At 47.3% G+C, this 22064-nt stretch overlaps 1 protein-coding gene across 2 annotated transcripts in view; it reads right to left on the bottom strand.

Annotated features, from left to right (window-relative positions):
• The window catches only part of SIDT1 (SID1 transmembrane family member 1), a 46740-nt gene that overhangs the window by 5835 nt on the left and 18841 nt on the right, over positions 1 to 22064 (bottom strand). For both annotated transcript variants that reach the window (XM_086464668.1, XM_086464674.1), the window contains exons 3-19: positions 21495 to 21665; positions 21264 to 21309; positions 18284 to 18385; positions 17032 to 17115; positions 16324 to 16417; positions 15024 to 15095; positions 14535 to 14628; positions 13017 to 13060; positions 8945 to 9016; positions 7130 to 7278; positions 6425 to 6498; positions 5801 to 5867; positions 5070 to 5143; positions 4371 to 4494; positions 3187 to 3304; positions 2123 to 2259; positions 339 to 447 (exon numbers count right to left, since the gene is read on the bottom strand). In XM_086464668.1, coding sequence (XP_086320794.1) covers positions 339 to 447; positions 2123 to 2259; positions 3187 to 3304; positions 4371 to 4494; positions 5070 to 5143; positions 5801 to 5867; positions 6425 to 6498; positions 7130 to 7278; positions 8945 to 9016; positions 13017 to 13060; positions 14535 to 14628; positions 15024 to 15095; positions 16324 to 16417; positions 17032 to 17115; positions 18284 to 18385; positions 21264 to 21309; positions 21495 to 21665 — 1631 coding nt within the window. The remainder of the gene's footprint in view (positions 1 to 338; positions 448 to 2122; positions 2260 to 3186; positions 3305 to 4370; positions 4495 to 5069; positions 5144 to 5800; positions 5868 to 6424; positions 6499 to 7129; positions 7279 to 8944; positions 9017 to 13016; positions 13061 to 14534; positions 14629 to 15023; positions 15096 to 16323; positions 16418 to 17031; positions 17116 to 18283; positions 18386 to 21263; positions 21310 to 21494; positions 21666 to 22064) is intronic.

The raw sequence follows: 22064 nt of genomic DNA, 5'->3' as shown, positions 1-22064 counted from the left end.
AGACCCTCTCTCCCCTCACCCCATGACAGGGTTTTATGTAGCTCATAGCTCTGAGCACAGCACTAGGGAGAGCTGTAGCAGAAGGACAGGCTCCCTCAGGGTCCAGCTCTTCTGCCACCACAGAGCAGACAGGTCCTGCTGACTCCCATGGGTCTGGGAAGCAGCAGCACAAGGACTTCAGAGGCCAGGAAGAGCATCAGATGGGTGAGAGGACAGGATAGTCCAAAACACAAGCACAGGCCATGAGACTGTGCTCACAGATGTGCTGCAACTCCTGCGGGTGAGGACAGGAGGCACTTGCACACCCTAGAGCAAGATGTTTTAGTCACAGCACTTACCGATTTTGAAGCGGCCCATGTAGTAGATCTGGGTGCTGAGAGCCAGTGAGGCCAAAACGTGGATCATTGAGAAAATGACCCAAAACCACATGTCATTTTTCCCAAAGACCTGAAAGCAGACATATTAAAACAAACTGAGCCCTGTTATCAGCAGGTTGATGCTTTTCTCTCCTATGTCACCATGGGGCATTAGACAACCTCACTGAATATGGAAGAGAAACCTCCAAATCTTCAAACCCAAAAACCAGATCTATAAATCCAAACAAAGCCCAGAGAAGCAAGAGGAGCTCAGCACTTCTGGGGAGCAGACCATTCTTTCTGAAAACCCCTTCAGACAAGGGTGACAGCTTGGAAGGACTGCAGCTGGCCCAGAGAGCAGAAATGCAGGGACTCTCAGGCTAGGCAAGCTCTCCCTGCTGAGCTGGGCAGCAGCTTTCTGGCCAGGAGCTAGATTTTTACAAAGGCAGTCAGGGAACCAACACTGTAGCAGACAAAGAAAGGACAAAGCTGCTCTGCAGGCAATTGCACCTATTTTACACTTTCACTTTATTTAAGAATTGGAAGTGACATACAAAGGCAGGTGAATGCTATATTAAAACTTCAGTTTTTCAATTGACATTAAGGAGTCCAGAAACTCGGGTCTGCCATCAGGCTGTGACCAGACACTCCCCTCCCCTGGGGCACAGCACGTGCCTGAATTTAATTTTTTTTTTTTTTTTGGGGGGGGGGGGGGCAGGGGGAGGGGCAGGGAAGCAAGCAGAAAAGCTGCCTCTGCGAGAATGAAGCAAAGACAACATGCTCTGCTCTACCGCTTCAAAACACCCCACAAGAAAAAAAATACATCCCATAATAAAAACCCAGTGTTTTGAGCCTGGATGTGCAGATATACCACAGCTGTCAAGAGACTCTTGGAAAGTTCCAAGTTCACCAGCTGCTCCAGCATGCCTTATCCCACAGCCTCCTACCCAGACACCTTCACAGAATCAACTGTTATTCTGCGTTATGTCAGGCAGCGAGGGGCTGCCAGCACGCTGGGACCCAGCTGCTAGGTTCAGAGCAAGAATTCAATGGACTTTGCCTGGTAACTGCCAAATGAAAAGGAACAACCCAAAAAAAGAAAAGCAGAGACCTCCAAGGTAAAGCCCAGGCTAGGGATTCAGGCAAGCCGAGCTCAATACCTACAATGCTATGAGCAAATAGGCAAAGACCTGCACCAGCTTCACCTGTCAGCGACTACTGCCACACAAGAGTGACCTTCTTGTAATTCCTTCTGCTCCAGTACCCTTCTATAGGCAGGTACTCCAGAAGCTTGCCCAGGAGCCCCCCAGCCATTTTTCTAGCCCTCCACCTCTCTAAAGACAGCAAGGCCAACTTGCAGAAGCTGTGCCTAGCAACAGAGTTTTCCAAAGGGGAGAAAGAGGCAGAAGCAATTAGGTAGAGGACACCTGTCTCAGAAGTTCAGCCAGTCTTACTTACCCCACAGGAGAACGGTTGCATGCTTGGTCACAGACACCTGGATGCATGAATTTCTCCTCTTGAGGGCATGTGGTGGGCAAAGCCCAAAAAGCAGCCCACCTAGAGGAAACTGCTCTGCTCTTCCCCTCACTGCAAGCCAGGGAAAGGAGTAGAAAAACCCAAGAGTACTGGGAATTCAAATGCTAGCAGCTGCTTAACACACCCTTATCCTACCCTGCTGCTCTCCCCAGTCGTTTGTCCACTTAAGCTATGTTCCCAGCCAAACCACCTCCATCCCAGAGAAGCAGGTAGGTAAGAGGGAGCCATACCACTCCAAGGACAGCCAGACAGATGACCACAGCAAACGAGGCGTAGGCAGAGTAGGCGCTGGCATTGATGTCTGGGTGGCGGGTCTGGTAGAGCTTGAGCATGCACAGTCCTGCGATCATGTACATGAAGGAGGTGTCTATGGAGGGAGCACAACAGAAACAGTGAAAACAGGTAGTGTCAACAGGCTGAAAAAGCTGCTCTGAGTGCATATAAAGAAGTGCAGCAGCAGGGCCAAACCCAAGGCTGGCAGGCACAAATCCCTGATGCTGCACTTCGTGCTTTACCATCTTGCAGTAAATCTACTATGCTCTGGGGCAACAAAAAGGGTCTCAGAAAATAAGTGCCCACAGTGCAGCACAGAAACGGGCAAGGAATCACACAATGGTTGAGTTCAGAAGGGACCTCTGGAGGTTGTCCAGTCCAACACCCACTGCTCAAGCAGGTTCAGCTAGAGAGGGTTTGTCCAGGACCATGTCCAGTCAGGTTTTGAGTATCTCCACAGAAGACTTCACAAGCTCTCTGGGCAACCTGTTCAGTCTTTGACCACCCTCAAAGAAGGGGGGAAGTATTCTCCTGTGTTCAGATGGAGTTTTCTGTGTTTTAACTTGTGCCCACTGCCTCTTGTTCTGTCACTGGGCACCACTGAGAAAAGCCTGGCTCGCTCATCTTCATTCCCTCTCAATGGGTATTTACGCACATAGACAAGATCCTGCCTGAGTCTTCTCTTCCCCAGGAAGGTGAAGGAGCCCACAGAGGAAAGTTCCCATTGAGACAGCAGACAGAGGCTTCCTGGGCTTGAGCACTCAGGCTGTGCACTTGCTGTCTTCAAACACTGAGGTGCAAAAGCAAAGAGAGATCTTGCCAGCAGTGCAATACCAGAGTCCCAGGTTCTGGAGAGAAGGCTGAAAGGTGTTAGCTGCCAGCATCCAAAGCCTCACTGCCTCCTGACTGAGCCCTGGAACAGGTGGACTCCAGGGCGGTTGGGAAATGCCAGCAACTCAACAGGAGATAGAGCATGGCAATCCTACCTCCAGCTCAAAAGGAGAAAGGAAACTCAGCTTACCAAACTGGAAATTGGAGTAATTAGGGCAGACGTGATAACAGGCACTGAGCACCCCTTCCATCATCAGAGCGATGCCCATAGCATAAAAGAGACCAAAATGCTTTGGGATCCCATAGTCCTGGAAGAGAACAGAGCTGCGTAGTGAGTACCCTCACTGTTCTGATGACAAGCAAGCTTCTGCACTCTATCACTTCATCCCTCCTAATCCCTACGTGTGTCCTTCAGTCATCGTGCAGCAGTGTGCTGCGTGCAACCACAGGCCACACTGCATAGCCAGGAGAATCCAACAGGCAGCAAACTCAAGTTAATCACACAGAAACATCTGGGTCTGAAGTGTCTTGGTGCTGACATCTTGAGACTGAAAATCTCTGTCCTGTACCTTGTGCCATGCTACACCCTGCTCAAGATTGAGAGAGCACTGGGGACCTGGAGTAGCAGCCTTGCTCTTGTCATCAGTAGGCAGTTAAAAGGATCTGAGGAGCAGAGCCCATCAGCCCAGGTGAGCAGGCATCTCCATCTCAATCAGGCTGAGATCTCATCTGAAAACTGTTAAGCAGCAGACCCTTAAAACTGCTGAGGGATTTATTTGCTACCAAGACAGTGGAAACAGAGCTGTTTGTCTCCAGAAACCACCAGCACCACTCCCCACAGGGCTGCAGATTTCTCATTCCTCTCCCAGAAGATACTGAAGAGACTGCAGAAGGTCCAGCTACAAGCAGCTCTGCTTCAGAGCTAGAGGCAGACAGACTCCTCTGGGTTATCATAGGCAGCTCTATTCCTTCTTGCTAAAAAGAGTGCCAAAAAGGAACTCTTGATTGTGTAAGACAAATCAAACCTCACTATAATCAAAAGCATCTTAGGACACTCCTACTGTCCCAGTTCCTCCACAGTGAGTGCTGGAGGAAAAGCCACAGCCATGGGCGTCGTTCCTCTGCTCATGTCCTTGCCCTCACAAGCCCAGGCTGGGTCACCACAGCAGTGTGGACACACTATAAGCAGCAAAGTACCGGGGTGTTTAAGAACATAAGCATCCCACCTAGACACTTTTTCAGAGGAGGAGAAAAGAGGAGGATTCAATCCTCCAGCAAGGAAGGCAAATGGAAACGCACTGTGTATCGCTCTGTTTTTCAAGTTCTCCCCGTCTTTCCTCCCTCTGCTCAGCCCCATGCAACCATGCTGCCTACCAGGGTATAGACATCTTTCATCTCCATGGCCCGACGGTGGAGGATGTCCCTGCGCAACACAATGAGGAGGAACAGAAAGCCCAGCAGCATGTGGCCCACGTTGCTGAGGATGTTATTGAAGGCACTGCAGGGAAAAAAAGAGGTTTAAGACAAAGGCAGCACAGCAGCAGGAAGCTGAACCCTTGGCCAAGATAAGCTGAATCCATTTAGCTCCTCCCCACCACCTTCCACCTCAGCAGCTGCCAAACACCTGCCAGTTTTACATCCTGAATGAAGATTTTAGGTTGAATAGTTCACCTGCCCCAGTGGATTTAACTGCAAGATTCCCAACTCTGGGCTTTCTCTGCACTCCCACATTAGTTCAGAGAAATGCTGTACTGAAAGGACTCATCTGAACTTCTTTGCAGAGCTGCTGTTCCTTGGATACAAACAAAAGTGTCCAAAAGAACACAGGAGCACCTCATTGCTGTGCCATAGGTTTGCTAGGGGAACCCAGGTGCCATATGTTCCTGGGTGCACGTGTTTCACTGCAACAGAAAGCCAATGCTGAGCAAAACAGAAAGCTCAGAGTCCTAAACTCTCAGTGGTCACATCAACACAGTTACTGTAAGCCTGGCAAAGACAAAATCCTGACCTGGGCAGAGCACAAACACTCAGAAGGCACAAGACAATAATGCAGTGACCGCAGGGCTCACTCACCTCAGCACCCCAAGGGGATGAGCACACAGAAAGTTGTAGTAGCAGATGTCCTGATTGCCCGTCACATTCACTACCTGGACAGAGAGGAGGTGGGAGACCTGATATTAGCAAATCCTCCCTGTTCTGGAGGGTCTGCTCCGTGCAAACACTGCATGTACACAAGGTGTACCAGGACACAGCCCAGCTCTAACACTGGCACAGGGGAGTACTGACATGAAGTGAAGATTTTTCGGGGGGGACAAGATACTGCCACAGGCCACAAATCTGAAAACCGTCTTCAGAAGTGTACTGTGTGCACTCAGTCCCTAACAGATCTGCTTGAGATATCTGAATAACAGCAGGATAGCAAGGGTGGGGAGAAGGGAGGAGAAGTCACTCATATCACAGAAAACCCTACTTGCTTTCAGTTGTCTTTTAGAGATAACAGCAGATTTCTCATGCCTCTAAAATGAAACGGGCCTCAAATGAGGAATCAGATGAGCAGGAAAACAGCTGCATTCCCACTTCCCAAGCAAAAATAGCAGAACTGCAAGCTCAGCGAGCCAAGCCAGCACCAATACTCAACACATGGTCCAGAGAAAGCAGCTAAGATACACTGCCCCTCAGACAGAGCAGGATTCCTGGGTGATCCCAGTTTCACTGTGACTGTTATCCTTACACCATGCAACCAGAGAGCAAGTTTAAAGGCAAGAAGACTCAAGTGTAGGGGATAGCCACAGAGCCCAACGCACCGTCTGGTAAGTGATGACGAGCTGGATGACCGGCAGGGCATAAAACACTGCAATGGTGATGATGTTCCTGCAGAGAGGAGACAGTAGCAGCAGTTACACACACCAAAATAATTGGTGCACACCCAGGACAGAGCCCCACAGTGCTTGTGGAGGAATGTGTACACTTCAGTTCTTAAGGGCGCAGTCCCTGCTCTCCCAGCTGGAGCTTTATACCTCTGCTTACCATCTCCTGAAGCAGAAGAGGCAAAGGCACTAATGCAAACAGGAGGCAAATATTAAGAGCACAAGAAAAGCCAGGATGTGGACCACAAGCTCATGTGTTCCAGTGCAAATTTCTCCCCTTCCCCAGTATGCTCCAGCACACCAGTTGTTACCACACTTTAAAGCAATTACGCAAACCAGAATCCATTGCCAGGATCATGTATGCACTGGTCCACAAATATCCTTATTTGAGGTGTGTGGGGGTCTGCAGTTACTGGCTGGAACAGGTCAGAACGTGTAACAGAATGGCTGAAAGAATATCCTCAGGTCTAAAGTGTGGTTCAGAAGAAGGGCATGTGGACAGACTTCACAACCAGAGACTGGGTCCAGAGCTTGGGCCTTACCAGTTTGTCTTCTCCTTACCAGAAATAGATTTTGTATTTTTTGCTGACAATCCTTCGGTCCTTCCTGGACAAGTCTGATAGATAGAGGAACACCTAAAACATTAGTGGGTGGGGAAAGAGGGAAGAAAATAGAGAAGAACTAATGAAGACTTCAGAAGTCAGTAGAAGATCTTGACATACCTGGACAATAAGCAGCTTGATGATATTTGGACCATTTTTTACACAGCAAGATTGTTGTATCCCTTGATTCTACGGGGAACGAGTTCTGCAAAACCCTCTGACCTCCAGGAATGACTCTGACCACATGGAGCAGTGCAGAGTGATAAAATGAGGCAGTTTGAGAGCTGCTAGCTTAAAGCCCCTCTACATCCACTGTAGTCACACCACTCATACCAAATAACTACCTACTATTGCACATTATTTTCTCCCTATGCTGTTCCACCTCCTTGGACTTTCTGGGAAACTCTGGGCTTCTTCCTCCTTTCTTAATAGTTCCCAATACATTCTGATTTTCCATACTGAATCACTCATTTCAGCAGCACACTTAGCAGGAAAACTTTCTAGACTCTGAAAAAACATCAAGAAGCACATTCAGCTTTATTAGATTAAACCCACCTAAAAGGGAAGCGGAAACTTAAAAATCCTGGCAAGTGACTAGTGCTGGTCCTGGCCCAGATGTGTCCATGACCCAGCATCACGGCCACAGCTGCAACACCAGCTGTACCTTAGTGCGGATGACATTCTTATCACTTTCGATTTCTGGCATGGTGTCAAAGTCACTCTCCTCCTCCACAGAGCTGTCTGTGTCAGAACCAGCTGGCAGCCCACGCTCAGGGGAAGACAACGGACGTCCACCACTGGAGCTTGATTCATCTGGAGCAGAGCAGGGAGAAGGAAGCAGGCAGGGTAAAGGCTAAATCCTTCTACACACAGCAAGAAGAAATCTGCCCCAGATACCAACCACAATCTGTTGGGAGAAGCTGATACGGCCATTTCACAGAACAAGCTTTTCCACAATCACAAACTTTCCTAAAAGTCTCAGATTATCAGCTAAGGACAGTTTCAAGGATCATCTTCTTGCCTATGCAGCATTTTGGTTTTTCCTCTGCTTATATTCTACTATTATTCATCTCTAAAATTTTCTACTCTTTACTAGCTTGGGCTCTGAAATCTGGAAGTCTGAGACAAGCCAGAAAGCTCTAGTGAAAGCAGCAGACTGTTCAGGGGTCAGAAACAGGCTGACCTAGTTAATCTCCAGATTTTAGATAAGCTTTATATAGAAGCTTTTCTAAAAATATTGTAGAACAAAAGACAAAGAGGAAGAAAGTAAATTTTTCAAAGCAGGCAGAGTATCAGCTTCTCTCCCATTGCATCCATAGTATTGGCCACCTGCAGGTCAGCAGGACCTGACTGCACTTCCCGTAGGCTGGCCAAGCTCCCAAGTCCATTGCCCATACTGGCATGAGCAGAACACAAGTTTCTTCCTCATTTCCCAAATGCTTTTAAAGCATTTCCTTAGGAATTAGGGAAGACAAGCAGAGTGGTGCTGAAGACCTCAACTCTATTCCAGGATTTAAATCCTCCTGAATTTTTCCTAAACCTCATGAAATACCAGTTCTGTGTTTCTTTGTCAAGCATTCAGAGATATCGTACCTTCGCAGCCCAACAACTGGGCGACATTTGTAGCGTCAGGGGTGTCTTTACACCACAGTGAGCAAAGGCATCCTGAGCAGGGACCAAAAAGTACACAGAGCTGCTCTCATTTGAGCAGCTGCCGCACACTGCCCTGGACCTGCACTATTTCACCCTGCAACCTGAGTCCCCAAGCTGTCAAATGCAAGCATTATACCCCAAAAGTCCACTGCACTGAGCTATTCAATACCAATCCCTCCACAGGAGGGAAAACTGTTGTAAGGAGACTAAGAAACACTCTGGCAAAAGCAGGTATTTCCCATCATCTCATATTATCTGGACCCTTGGGACTTTTATTTCTCCTCTGCAGCCAGGGTATGGTTCACTTGTTGACAGCATGACATTTCTCCCCTAATGAAGCCTCTGGACTGCAAGAAGCTCTGATTCTGTCTTGCCTTGCAGCACACAACCCTTCAGCCTTCCAGTGAAAGGCATGCTTTGGTCTAAAGGCAGGCTTGGTGAGCTAATAACAGACTCCTAGAAGCTTGGTTGGAAGGGACCTTTGTCAGTGCCTAGTCAGCTTCCTGCCTGAAGCAGCATTGTCACCAACACCTATCAAGTGACTGTGGCTTTGTCTAGCTGAGACGAACACTTCCAATGACAGAATCTCTCTAGGCACCTCTTCCAGAAATTGGCCGTCTTTTTGATGTAGATATTTTGCCCTAAAGTGCAACCTGAACCTCCCAAGCTGCAATTGTTGTTTTTTTTTTTTTTTTTTCAAGTAGTTGAAAGCTGCTTCTAAAGCAGCTTGCAGCTTTATTCCCTTCCATCTCTAAGCCACCTTAAAGTGCTTTCCCCTGCCCCAGGCAGAACCCTCCCGTGCCCCCAGTTCTAGAAGACAGCGTACCGATAGCACCATAGCTGCTTCCCTCCGGGGTGCTGGCTGTGATGGGGTGCGAAGATGTCATAATCCCAGATCCTGCAGTGGAAACATACCCAAAAGGGACAGTTAGTTTCATGTCAGTACTTCAAAACACAGCTCTGAGGTGAATACAAATAGCTTAAAGAGCTTGAAGGGCTTAGGAAAAGCAGCATTTCTCCAAACAGATGGCAGTCTCCCTCTAGAGCATACTGTGCAAAAGGGAAATTCTTGCTTTGCAATGTGAAGCAAACCCATTCCCTTCAGCCTCCCCACACAGGCTGCCAGTTTGACTCACAAAACCACAAGCCTCCCTCCAGCACCCTGTAGGGATCACATTATGGGGCTGCAAGACTTGGCGAATTCCAGAGCAAGTCTCACAGTATTCAGAGCCCCCTTATGGATCTCTAATTCTAGAGCAAGTCTCACAATATTCAGAGCCCCCTTACGGACTTCTAGTTCTTCTCCTTCCCCTCCTCACACATTGATCTATTCAAATATTGCTACCTCCAGTTATCCTTGCAAGAGTCACAGATAGCTTTTGGCAAGACAGCCACTACATAGTTTTAACGAAACAAGGAGAAAGCAGAAATGCTCTGTGCAAAAAAGTGGTCATGAATTTGTGCTGATGACAAGAGGGACAAGTCTTTGAGGGCTGAGAAGTCCCTGCTCCCACCCACACATCTAAAGCAAGGAGGGCTGCATCTCCCAGTCGGGTTGCACAGGGACTTTCCCCACCTGGCTTCACATTCTCTTTTTGACTGGTACCTGTTTGATCCCTCTGTGGTTGGGCTCAGCTGCTGAACTGGCAGCAGACAAACATGTCAGGAAACACAGCCAGCTGAACTCCCTTCCCAGAGGGGTCGAACACCCACTTCCCCAAAGGGGAGGGAGCATGAGCAGGAGGAGAGGGGCCACATCTTCCAGTGGTGGAAAAGAGTGAGACAGGTCCAGCTGTTTGCAAAGCTTTACCCTCATAACAAAATAGCACGGCCAGTCAGCAGCAAAGGGACACAGGTCATGGGACAGTATTTAAAGCCAAGCAGCCTTACTGCAGCCTGGCAATGACCTGGCTTCCCAGTATCTACCTGCCCCAAAATGACAGGCACAGTCAGACTCCTCTTTCCAACTATACTGGGCACTTCTGCAACACCTTGTGTAGGTTTTTATACCATTTCCATTAGTTACATATGTAAAACGCCCCATAGCTTTTCCCTGCCTGAGCCCGATTCCTAGGTGGGGAGCACGCATACAGCCATGACATTTGATGTTTCAAGTCCAAATTACTGCTTTCCTGTGACACGTTCACTGTGCTTGTTGGGCTGTGGGCTAAAGCTTGACCTGCATTTCAGCTTCTCTACCCTCCTGCCCCACTGCTCTGACAAGGCAACAAACAGCTCAGAGAAGAATCTGAAGTGGATGACATGGCTGGACTGAGCACCAGAGGGACGGCTCTGGCACACTGCAGCCCCCTGACACCCCTTCAGCCCTGAGCTGGGATTAGCAGGATGTTGTTGCAGGTTGCTGCAGGAGCAAGATCCACCTACTCTTCACCTGTTGTGCACCCTTCCCTCTCTCATGGCAGTTTTTGTTGTTGCTTTAAAGTCATTTGGAAAAACAGATCGCTGGGAAGACGGTGAGAGACACATTTCCCCACGCTCATGGCACCAAGGCACATGCACAGTTCCTACTCTTGTTGGTCCTACCCCACAGGGATGCTCCCTCCTTATTTTAGACCAGGCTTTATGCTCTCAAGTGACCTGTCAACCTTCTTTCCCAAGTTACCAAAGGGAAGATTTAAATCTGGGCAAAGCAGGGACACCAGGCTGCTTCTAACAGCCACTTTGGACCCAGTTCAGCCACTAATTTCAGTCCCCTTCCCAGTGTGTGAGTGAGTCAGCAAAGTAAATGTACCTCACTAGGTGTGGTTCCTCCAGCTATTGCCTCCACCAGACAGTGATGATGTGGAGTGGGAGGCGTGCCACAGGATTAAAAAAAAAAAAAAATTAGCCACAGAAGCTGGGCATAAGATGGGTGACAGGAGCCTTTGCTCCCAGAGTTGCAGGATATTCAAAGACAAAGAGCAGAGACAGATTGCTCAGCACCTCCATCCACACTTTTTGACAGGGAAGGGGAAGAGAAAGGGGATTGATAGAGAAGCCAAGACTCAGGAGTACTTTGGAGGAAGAGAAATTCCAGCGGGTGGGAAGAAAAAAAAAAAAAAAAAAAAAAAAAAAGAGAGAGAGGGAAAGCCAGCATGCCCTGAGTGATCTGGAGGATCAGGAAGATGCTAATTACCATTTTGTAGGCATCAGACACGCTCAGAAGAGACAATAGAGATAGAAACAGCACATGGGTAGGACATTGTCCCTCCCCAGAGGAAAGGACATGGCTGTGACATGCAGTGCCAGGCATGTGCAGGTGGGAGAATGTACAAGGGAGAGGACAGGTCAGAGAAGGAGCAGGTGCCTCTGGGAGGAAACCTGTGAACTGTGAAGGAAATACACTCCCTCTGTCCTTCCACAAGGGTGCTGTTCAGCAATCCTCCCTGCACAGGAACCCAGTTCTCTGCCCTCCAGATCCATGCTAAGCACAGCATCTGTGCCCTGCAGCTTCTTTGGGAACTTCCCAAGTACCAGAATTGAACTTCCACCTCTCATCAGAGCAGCTTGGAAAGCAGCTTCTAAACTGCCTTCAGCACATACACCCTCAGCTGCAGCACCAGCAGCACTCCCTGGGGCTTCTGGGCTCACCTGGCTGAGACTGCGCCTCCTTGCCTTAGGCAGGGATCCCTTGTCAGCACCCTGGAGCTCTTCCAGGGCCTCAGGCAGGTCACTTCAGCTTCCCCAAACTCCCTGACACACAGGCCCTTCCCATTTCTCCAGTGCCTTAAGACCTGCTGTTGTCTCACAGCTGGATCCATCCCAAACGACTTAAAATTAGAATATTTTTAAGCACATTTTTACAGTACCCTGCTCATTAAGTTGTGAAGAGAACCTTTCACATACATTCCGCATACAGGGGGGAATATGTGGATCTCAGCGGCTGAAGAAGCCACTCCTCAGAATCCAAGTGCCCCCAGGTACTTGGCAGAAATATTAACCAAAGTAATGCCAGGTCACAGTGAAGTTCCACTGCTGATCCTTTAAGCACAGCTCAGTTATACTAGTATGCCTCTTTGGTGGTATATAGCAAACTGGACAGACTGAAGAAGCTGGGTATTAAAAAAGGGAACACACTAAGAACATTTCAGTGCTGCCAAAACATAATGTCCTCCATTTCCCCAGAAGAGAGGTACAAATGATGATGCCTTTATCCTCAGACCAATGCTTTGAGCTACTTTGCAGGCACTAAATATTTAAACAAAATGAAACGGCCAGCCTCTCACACTTCTCCAGAAACCAGAAACTCCCAGTGTGTCCCCTCGGCATCCACATGACAAAATTTCCACCTTTCACGGGTAGCCTCTCAGATGCAGCTATGTTTTTATAATGCAGGAATCTGCAGTATGTTGAAATGTGGGTGCAGCATAAAGTAAACTGAATCCAATACCAAAGTAAATAACATAAACGCCAGTACCTATCTATATTAGTCATTCATTCACTTGGTTGTCTGCAACTCCCAGTTATAAACAAATTAAAATGTAAATTAAATTAAAAAATTAGAGACCACGTGCTTAAACCAGGCAGAGGAAATATCAGAGCATAAGAGCTGACAAACTCGAAGTGCCTTGCTGAGGAACGAACAGACCTGGCACCAGGAATATTAGCCTGTAGCCAGGTCTAGCAAAGGCTTGCCGTTCCTCCACCCCTCTAAGAGCCAGTTCCTCAAAGTAGGAGTCATGACCAGATTCAGGGGAGCCTGCTTCAAATGCCGTCTCTTGTGAGGGCAGAGAGGAAGCTCTAACATCTTTCATCAGCACCAGAGACTATGTGGTACATTACAGGGAAGAAGGCTTGAAGGGACGGAAGGTACTTGACTGACAGCCTGTCCCTTGCCTGGCCTGGGTCCTGTCCTGTAGTTCACTTAAAGCTGTCGCACAACAGAAAAGAGATCTTACCATCTTCAGGACTCAATCTCCCAGCTGAAGCCTTCCTCCAAACCCTGAAAAAGAACAGGCAGCACTCATGTGATAGCCAACAAACCCCATGACCTGCCAGCCGTGTCAGGATTATCTAGGATGCAGAAAGGTAAATATGGTGCAAGCTCTAAAAAACAAACCAACCCAACAAAAATAAGCCACAAAAGAAAAACAAACAAAACCAACAACAACAGAGAAAATACTGTTTGAACTAGACATGGATCAGTCATGACTGCTGGTTGTCCACCTCTCTGATTTCCAAAGCAACAGAGTTTGGGGTTTTTTTTCCTCCCTCAACTACCCACCAGAGGTAGGACAACCAGTTACATGACCATCCCATCCTACACTGCTTAGCGTGTTGGGTGAGACTCTCAGACCACCTTCCCAAACCCAGATCTTCAGGGGACCAAGCACATAAGAATCTACTGAAAGCGCAGCAGAAGCTAGAGGTGCACATCAGCACGATGCTTAAGCAGCCAATACTGCCTCCTTCAATGAAGGTGCCAAGCAGGGTAGGGTAAAAAAAAAAAAAACAAAAAAAAACCCAAAAAACACCTATGCCCCCAACAAAGAAAAAGTAACAGGAAAAAAAGAGCACACACATGTACACACTTAAGTAATTTCATTGAATTGTTCCGATGAAATGTTGTTTCATTGATGTGTCTTGAAGTTAAGTCATGTGCCCATCTTGAAGTTTTTATTTCAGAACATCAAACTTTGAAGAACCCCTCATCTGAAGCAGCTTTGCCACATTTGGTCTGAGGAGCTGGCTGACAAGCGTCGCTCCCACAAAACCAACCTGCTATCTGCTGAAAGCCTTATATATCTCCTCTCATGCCAACCTTCACCCAGCAGGGCAGGAAGGAGTGTTGAAGGGGCCTCCTTCTTCTCAAGCCTCCATGCTTTGGACAAAGGATTCGCTTAACCATTGTCACTGCTTACACAGGCAGCAGTGACTGATCCCAAAAAAATCCACCATCCCCGTCACCTTAAGAGCACCTGCCCACTGCCCCACCAAGGCTTTCATCCTGTGCTAGCTGTTACCTGCCCCACAGAGGCAAATCTCACCTCCCTTTTAGGCTACTGTCCCATTCCTGCCCTTCCAGTCCTCTCTCACTCAAGAGGACTTCAAGGTCACCTCCAGTGAGCAACAGGGGACCCTGGGGCAGCCAGGAAAAGTTTTGCCTTTTTTTTTCCTCTCTTTTTTTTTTTTTTTTTTTTTTTTTTTTTTTTTTTTTTTTTTTTTTTTGTGCTGCAGGGCACAAAAAGCTGTAGGGCAAACCCTTAGGTTTTCATCATTGCCATGACCCCCACAGCAAAGGAAGAAATTTTTTTCTGGCTGACAGTCAGTAGGAGCCCATCGAGTAGTCATGGACTTCTTTGGCTTCTCTGTTCAGACGCTTGCCACCCCGCTCACCCCAAACATACTGCAGGGTGAGGCATCTCTGGGGATGATGAGAAATAGCAAGGCTGTTCTTGTAAAACCCTTTGACTTACCTGATGTAGTGCACAAAAGCAACAACCAATGAGCCCAGGTAAAAGGAGAGGAAACCTAGGAAGCTGAAGAACATGGCCTGGACATAAATAGACTCTGAGGAAAGAGAAGGCATCAGTCAGCTCACAGAGCAGGGTCAGCCCCTCTCAGAGGCAGCACTCCTGTCCTGCTCTTCTCAACACCACCTGGTGACAATGCCCAGCCCCAAACAGCCCGTCAAAACCCATCCTCTTATCTTCAAGAGGAATTGCCAGAACCTGTTGCAAGGTGCCTCCCCATTTCTTCACCCCAGTGCTACCTGGTGTGCCTGTGAGACCACCCTGTGCCACACAGCACCTCCCAGAAGGGACAAGGGCTCCAATTGGTTTTGACTCCTTTGCTGGTGCTTTCTGCACCATCCCATCAGGGGGCTGCCAGCCCAGCCATACCATTCTATGCAGAAGTGCCAAATCCCCCTGTAAAGTTGCATTGCTCTTCCCAAAGACACTGACTTTTAATAGAGGGCACAACCGTCACTTGAAGGTTCTTTGTCCGCTGCAGGTTCCAGGTACGGTTGACATTCCCTGTGAGATGCAATGTGTACAGCAAATATAAAACCAATGAAACATTAATGATCTCTGTCCCTGATCTTGGTTCTGCGCACTTGCAAAAACACCAGGGTCTGGCCTTTTGCTACAATCAGTGTGTGGTTTTGCTCTAAACCTTTCTCAGACTTAGCAATACACAGCCTTTTCCATGTGTTTCCCCTCCTCCTCCCTTATCCACAACCTGGTTTTTGGACGAGAAATCCTTGCTTGAGCCTTCGATACATTGCTTAAGTCTGGATGCCTGAATCCAAAGGACATCTCATCTGCTATTCATGTAGTCCCCAAAGAAGTTTCTCTCACTACAGATACTGGGACACCATTTTTCCCTTTGGCCAAATCTCTGCTGGCAAAACACTTCTGTGCAGGATGTCATGCTAGCAACTTGCTGTGTTTCAGCAGGGCTTAGCACACCCTGCCAATACAGCTCTGCTGACAGCTTTAGGATAAGATAAAGACATCCAGAAGGTGACAATTCTTTTTTAGGGGAGAAATTTCTGGGGATGGGGGGCTGTTGAGGGAGCCCAGTGTATCTGTTGGTTGCAGTCTTGCTTCTCCTACATGGAGGAAGCCACCCTGCTTTGAGGACAGGAATGCCCCCACTCCAGTTACAGCCACTACGAGTGGTGGAGACTTTGCTTTTACCACTGTCCAGGAAGTGGACACAGTGTTTTCTGGCTGGGAAAGGCATTAGAACAAGTCTCTTGTAAAATTATTCTCCCCAAATTACTAATTTTTCCTGTTCCCCCAAGTCCATGCCTATCATAGATCCCAAGACAGCAGCGGGAGAAAATGTTTTCTGCAGGAACTGCCATTTGGGCCTCCATGTAGGCAGAACGATAATACAGTAGGGAGGAACCAAACAAAACACTGACCAAAAAGCTGTAAGCAGCATTGCCTGGATGTCTTCAGTATCTACCAAGACACCAATGACTTCAAAAAGCACAAAAGCACTCTACTGGAGGCACAGCAGAGCTGGAGGCACAGCAGCAAGCCAGGCACTATATTAGCCAGCCACCTCCTGGATTGATCAAGACTTTTAACCTACCAGACAATATTAAATTTATACTTCACTCTTGCTCACAGCTACTTGAATGAGACAGAGCTATATGACCATCCTGTGTCATCCCACAGGAAGGTCCCAAACAACTCCCACTGCTCCATCACCCAGTTGCAGCAACCAAATCCACCTCCCAGCACAACTTACCATGAATGGAAGAAGGCACAGAACCCCCACAGGCATAATCCTCTGGCTTGATGACGAACACAACGAAGAACTGCTCACCTGGGAAGTCCTTTCTCTGCACGGGACAATGCAAGAAGACAGAATCTGTGAAGTGTGAAGGAGTCTCTCCCTCCAGTGCAAAGCAGAGGCGGTGCTCCAAGAGGTGTTAGATCAGGTTTTAGTTGCTACACAGGCAGCAGCCTTAGTGACCTGCCTGTTCTGGACAGAGCTTGGCTTCTGGGGATGCTCCCCTCCTCCTTCCTGACAATAAGCTGTCTAAGTTCACCAGTATGCAGTACAGCAGTGGCCCGGTACAAGCAAGCCAATATTAACGCATTTTTTTCTTTAATTAGTGCAAAGAATCTACTTAAGCTTTGCTTATTAGATACTATTGTATAAAGACTCTACTATCACCTCTCAGTGGGAGAAGAGACAAGATTTGAACAGAAGACACCTGGCTGCAGCCAATCTGATCTAGAGCCTCAACACCTAAGATATAACACATGCACCTAAGGGAACATAAGCAAATTGTGTAGTAAAAGGTAACATTGCTTCTTCCACTTATATCAGCTGATCTAATAAAAACAAAGGCTCACAGCCATACCAGAATCAACAAAAGAAAACTAGGAATGCATAGGACAACCCACTGGAAAAAAAAACACAACACTGGGACAAAAATCAGCATCTCACCTGCACTGTTATGGCCGCCTGCTTAGTCATAGACTGGTAAACACCGTTGAACTCCACATTATGATCCAGGTCATACACTGGGCACTAAAACAGACAGAGCTAAGGGTTAAACCAGGGACAATATCTGAACTAATTTCACAGGGAGCCAGCAGGAGAACAGACAGTACAGAAGAGCGGAAAAAGGCCCTGCTCGGGGTGACAAAGGGAACAAAACAACCAAGACCCATTGAGAAGTTAGAAAAGCTGCTCTGCAGACACCCGTTGTGGTCTGCACTCGCCAATCTCTGCATTCTCACAAGAGGGCTGCAGTTTAATCCCAGGAGAGGATTCAGCCAGATTGATCACTCCACCATTCCCACAGGGCAGTGCATACATTCGGCTGTACTCTGGTTGTGTCACAAGCTTTGCAGTCTGTACTATATGCCAAGTGCTTGCCCTCGTTTTACTCTTTCCCACTACTCTTAATACCAGATAGGTTGAAAACGAGCTGTCACAGTCTCCCCTCCTGCCCCTCTACCATTCAAACACAGGGACATGGGCAGGAGTTGATGTTATCCATTTCTCTCCTCACCCCAGGTATTAAAGGTGACTGCCAGGACTTCAGAGTGAGCAGCCAAGGCACCTTGCACCTCTGTCACTACCTTGTCGCTTTCACACTGCAGGTCCCTGCATCATTCAGGGAGGTGGGAAAGGAGGATAAATAAGGGGCTATCTCCCAGCTACAAGCAACAGCCAACCTCCATGACAGGGAACAGCTGTTCTCCTCGTCCCAAGAAAGGGGATGGGTAATTGCATAGAGAGGAAATCGAATTGGAAAAGAGAAGACACCTCATGTCTAGAAATCGGAAGCTCCCCATGCTGCCTTGAGCCAGGGGAGAGCCAAGGGAACAGCACTACCCCCCTCCCTCAGCTACCAGCATCCCATCCAACACTACTCCATGGGGAGACAGACCTATGTCACAAGGCACGAGGGGAACATAAATGCCCTATAGATAGGCTGCAGAGGAACAGCTTGTTCACCTATTTGCAACAACAAAAAAAAATCTCTGTATGAACTGATTGAACTCAGCATTTCTGTCTTTGTCTCCTTCCCAAAGCATTTTCACTCCTCTTTCGGGGCCTCCCTTCACCACCACCACACTAGGGTGAAGTCCTTCCTAGGGCTTTTCTCTCTGTTGGGGAACAGACCCCCCTCACAGCAGGACACAGAGCTCCAGCAGCCAGCACCTTACCCTTCTCTGCTCACACTTACCACAATATCCTGGACGGAGACGACTGAACATGGGTAGACTGCATCAGACACCACTTTAATAATGACTGAATCGACATTCTGAGGAAATTTGTACAGAAAATACTGAGGAGAAAGCAAAGTGGTGAGAGTTACAGTCCAGAAGTCACCCCTGCCAATAGCTTCAGTACCTGCACAGCCCAAGCTGGGCTTTGGGAATGGATATAGAGGGCTTTCACATACACACACACACACACAAAAAAACCACAACAAAAAATCAACCATCCAAATTTCACATATTAGGACCTTACACTACAGAAGAGCAGATTAAATATATACAGACAACTCTCCCCCTTGCACAGCACGCTGTTAGTGATTGACATCTTCAACATACAAGACACAGCATAGCTTCTGCTCCCCTTAAACTTTTTTCCACCTGATCAAGCTAAAGTGACTTCATTTTATACCCTACTCCATTTTATGTTGCTATGAGCAATTTCCAGATGTTTCCATATTGCTGGCTGTGCTTTATACATGGAACATATCATGGAGTTCATCTCAGATGCGTTGCCTCAAAGACAGACTGTGAAAAGTATTAGGTCAAACGGTTGAAACTCTGTCAAGAGTTTCATGAATAAACGACTGATACTTGTTGTAGGATTTCAGTTTTTTGGTTTTGTGGGCAAAAGGTAATGGGTGTTTTCTCACTTCAGCTTTGAAAATAATCCAGCTGTAGCTCTGAAAAAATTTAGGAGAGACTAACAACTGCCAATATTCCTACTTTTCCTCTAGGGGAAAGGAACGGTGTTTCTTGAGCTTCCATGCTTTGAGCAGGCCCACAGGACAGTCTGTGGGGTCAGGAAATGCCCTTCCCTGTCCTGGCAAGCACCTTTTCAGATTTGGGCAAAAGATGTCCCAGGCAACATCATTATTTGCATATTTTTCCAGTAAGAGCTTGATATACTATGCCAACCAGCTGCTGGAGAAGTAGAGTTTCTGTGCCTGCCCCAGCAGGCAGGCTTGTTGCAAGGGTTTCCATCATTCTGCTTGGAGCCCAGACCCTGAGAGCTCAGGCTCACAGTCACAGCTACCACAAGGGGCTGATGGGCACTTCACCCAGCCTTGGAGAGGAAGCAAAGCTGAGGACTGCCAGCAGATACCTTCTTCCCTTCCTTATAGTCACCTGATGGCCACTGCTGCCACCCCAGAAGCTACAGAAGCTCCAGCTCCAAAAGCATAACCTGAGACATTCCCAGCTGGTGAACTCCCTTTAGCTCCCGTAAACCTTAGTGCTGAGCAAGGGCCAGCCATTTCCTATTTCCCTTCCCCCATCCCCTTCCCAGGAAGTAGGGCCCCCAGCTGGAACGGCAGGGATAACAAGAAATCACCCAGGCTTTTTCCAAGTTTGCCATTTCTACTAAAGCATTTATTCCCATCACCGCCCTCCAAGCAGGGTCCCTTCACTCTGAGGCAGCGCTGGCTCCAACTGCAAGTCCCTACAAACTGAAAACTCACCAAGCCGGTTTCTTCAGCACGTTTTATCTCCACCAAGCAATGACGCTGGCAGTCTGACCTTCTTGGTTTCCCAGGTGCACTACCCTTGGAAAGCTCTAGATCCTTGAGGAAGTCACCCATGAGGACCCTTCTATAATTTTCTTATTAAGCCATGCTTATACTAGAGTACAGAATTAACATGAGGGGCATTGAGACCTACAGTTCTCTGCTGCACAGATGGTGAGGGATATAAAGACATCCAGACAACACTCCTGACCTATACGAGTATATCTAATTTCTTCTTCTGCCCTCAGACATGAGCTGGGTTCCAGACAACTCCTTCGGTTGTTATGCATGTCTTTTTCCAGTCTTAGAGCTATTCCAACATGCAGCTAGATTTTGAATTGCCTCTTTTTTTTTTTTTCTTCCCCCCCCTGCAGACTACTTAATACTTCGATTTACAAAAGCCTCAGCATTATATAATTATATATTAAGAAGCACTTATCTTCTACTCTTTACATCTGGTCTGTAATTAAAAGTCACAAATCTCATTATTGAAATATTACTATATAAAAATTTTATTCCAGGCCAGATCCTAAACACCCTACATTCAAATTACAAGATCCTAAGTAATGAGGGTTTATAAAGAGCCACCACCATTCCCTATGCTTCTACAGTATAAAATACTGCATGTATCTGCAAATCAGCTTAAGACATTTGACAGAAAAAAAGATTAGCTGGGATGCCTGGTAATAGGAAATCTAAAAATCAAGTGGTGTTACTAACAGTGATAGCAACAACAAAAATGGAGTACCAGACAGCCTGGGTAAATTACATACTTTCCCACCTCTACAAGCTCCCGTAGCAATATAGTTACTGCAAACAGCATTTTCATTCAAGAGAGGACTTCCAGTATCCGCAGGGCTCTAAACGAGGCTGCTCAGCTGGATGTGCTATACATGTGCTCTCTTCTGAGCTAATAACCAGACTTATCAGGCATTTAATTTATCACCTTGCAGCTTGACTTGGTGCCCTGAGCAAGGAACAGCAGTCTGAGATCTGCTGTACCTTTACAGCTTATTTATTTATGTATTTATTTTTCTCCAGTAAAGACTGCATCTTAGCAAGTCACACCTGGGCACTTGAACCGGCACTGGCTGGAACAAGGCACTGGCGCACACAATATCATTTCCCATGAAGTACAGCAGTCCAATGGCCTCTGGACTTCTTTATGTTTCTGGAATTTCCTGACACCATTCATTGCTGTGGTCATGGGTTTTGGCTCAATTAATTGCTTTGCAAGAGGACTCAAACGTGCCTCTAGAGGGGCTGAGGCACTGCTACCTTTTCACTATATCCACAGAAAATTCATCAGTAAGGAAGTTTCCCTGCATCCTAAGAAGGAAACAGCCTAGTCATATAAGGCTTTTGCTATCTCTAACAAAGGATCACATCAACCATTACCATGTGGTAAGACATACAAGCAAGCCCACACAGGACTCCTCCTTACCTGGGGCTGGGAGGGGCTGGCAGTGAAGTTAAAGGCTTTGTTCGTCCTAGAAAAGAAATGTCAGTATGTTGAAGCCTAAAACTTTTTCAAAGCTGGAATACACACAAAAAACCTTCAGATTAAGCAAAAGAATTTTTTTTTTCCTGAGAAGGGAACAGTAGGCAGATGGACAAATCCATGTATAATAGATACATGAAGAAATAACATTTGTATTCTCACATCCCAGCTTACTCAAGTTGGAAGTTCTTGAGCCTGGTGACTAGCAGCTCATACGCAATATTAAATGGTGCCATGGAAGCGACATCCACAAATATAATCTGGTCAGAGGGTCCTGTCTCAGGTGTTGGCTCAGAGGGACAAAGGGTCCGACTCACTTCTTGGTAATTGTAGGTTCTTTGATAGCTACAACAGCCAGGGGAAATTGGATGGGAGAGAGAGAGACAGCAGTTAAAAAGTTGTTCTGCAGTTCTAAGAATAATGTAATTTTTCCCCTGCTTGCATAACTGAAATACTAATCTGAAAGGCCAAAACCATTCCGTTTTTTGTTCAGAACTCAAACTCCACCTCTGTGGCCTCTTGTGGTCTACACAAGGGACTGGACATCCCTTTCATTTCCCTTGAGATTGGCTGTGCCATCTGCAGATCTGGCATATCTGCCATTTGCTGGAGGCAGAGTGCGCAACAGCAGCCTAGAACAGCCACTGCTGTAACCATCCCTTGCATCAGGCAAGACACTGCAGGATGGCTGCTGCCTGCCACCAGGACTTCAGTCACAGGTTGAAGATCCATATCTGAGATGGT

This window comes from Leptosomus discolor, chromosome 1 (genome assembly GCF_034619465.1).
Source record: "Leptosomus discolor isolate bLepDis1 chromosome 1, bLepDis1.hap2, whole genome shotgun sequence".
NCBI lineage: Eukaryota > Metazoa > Chordata > Aves > Leptosomiformes > Leptosomidae > Leptosomus > Leptosomus discolor.
The sequence above is the reverse complement of the archived record's forward strand: the minus strand, read 5'-3'. Positions and strand labels throughout refer to the sequence as shown.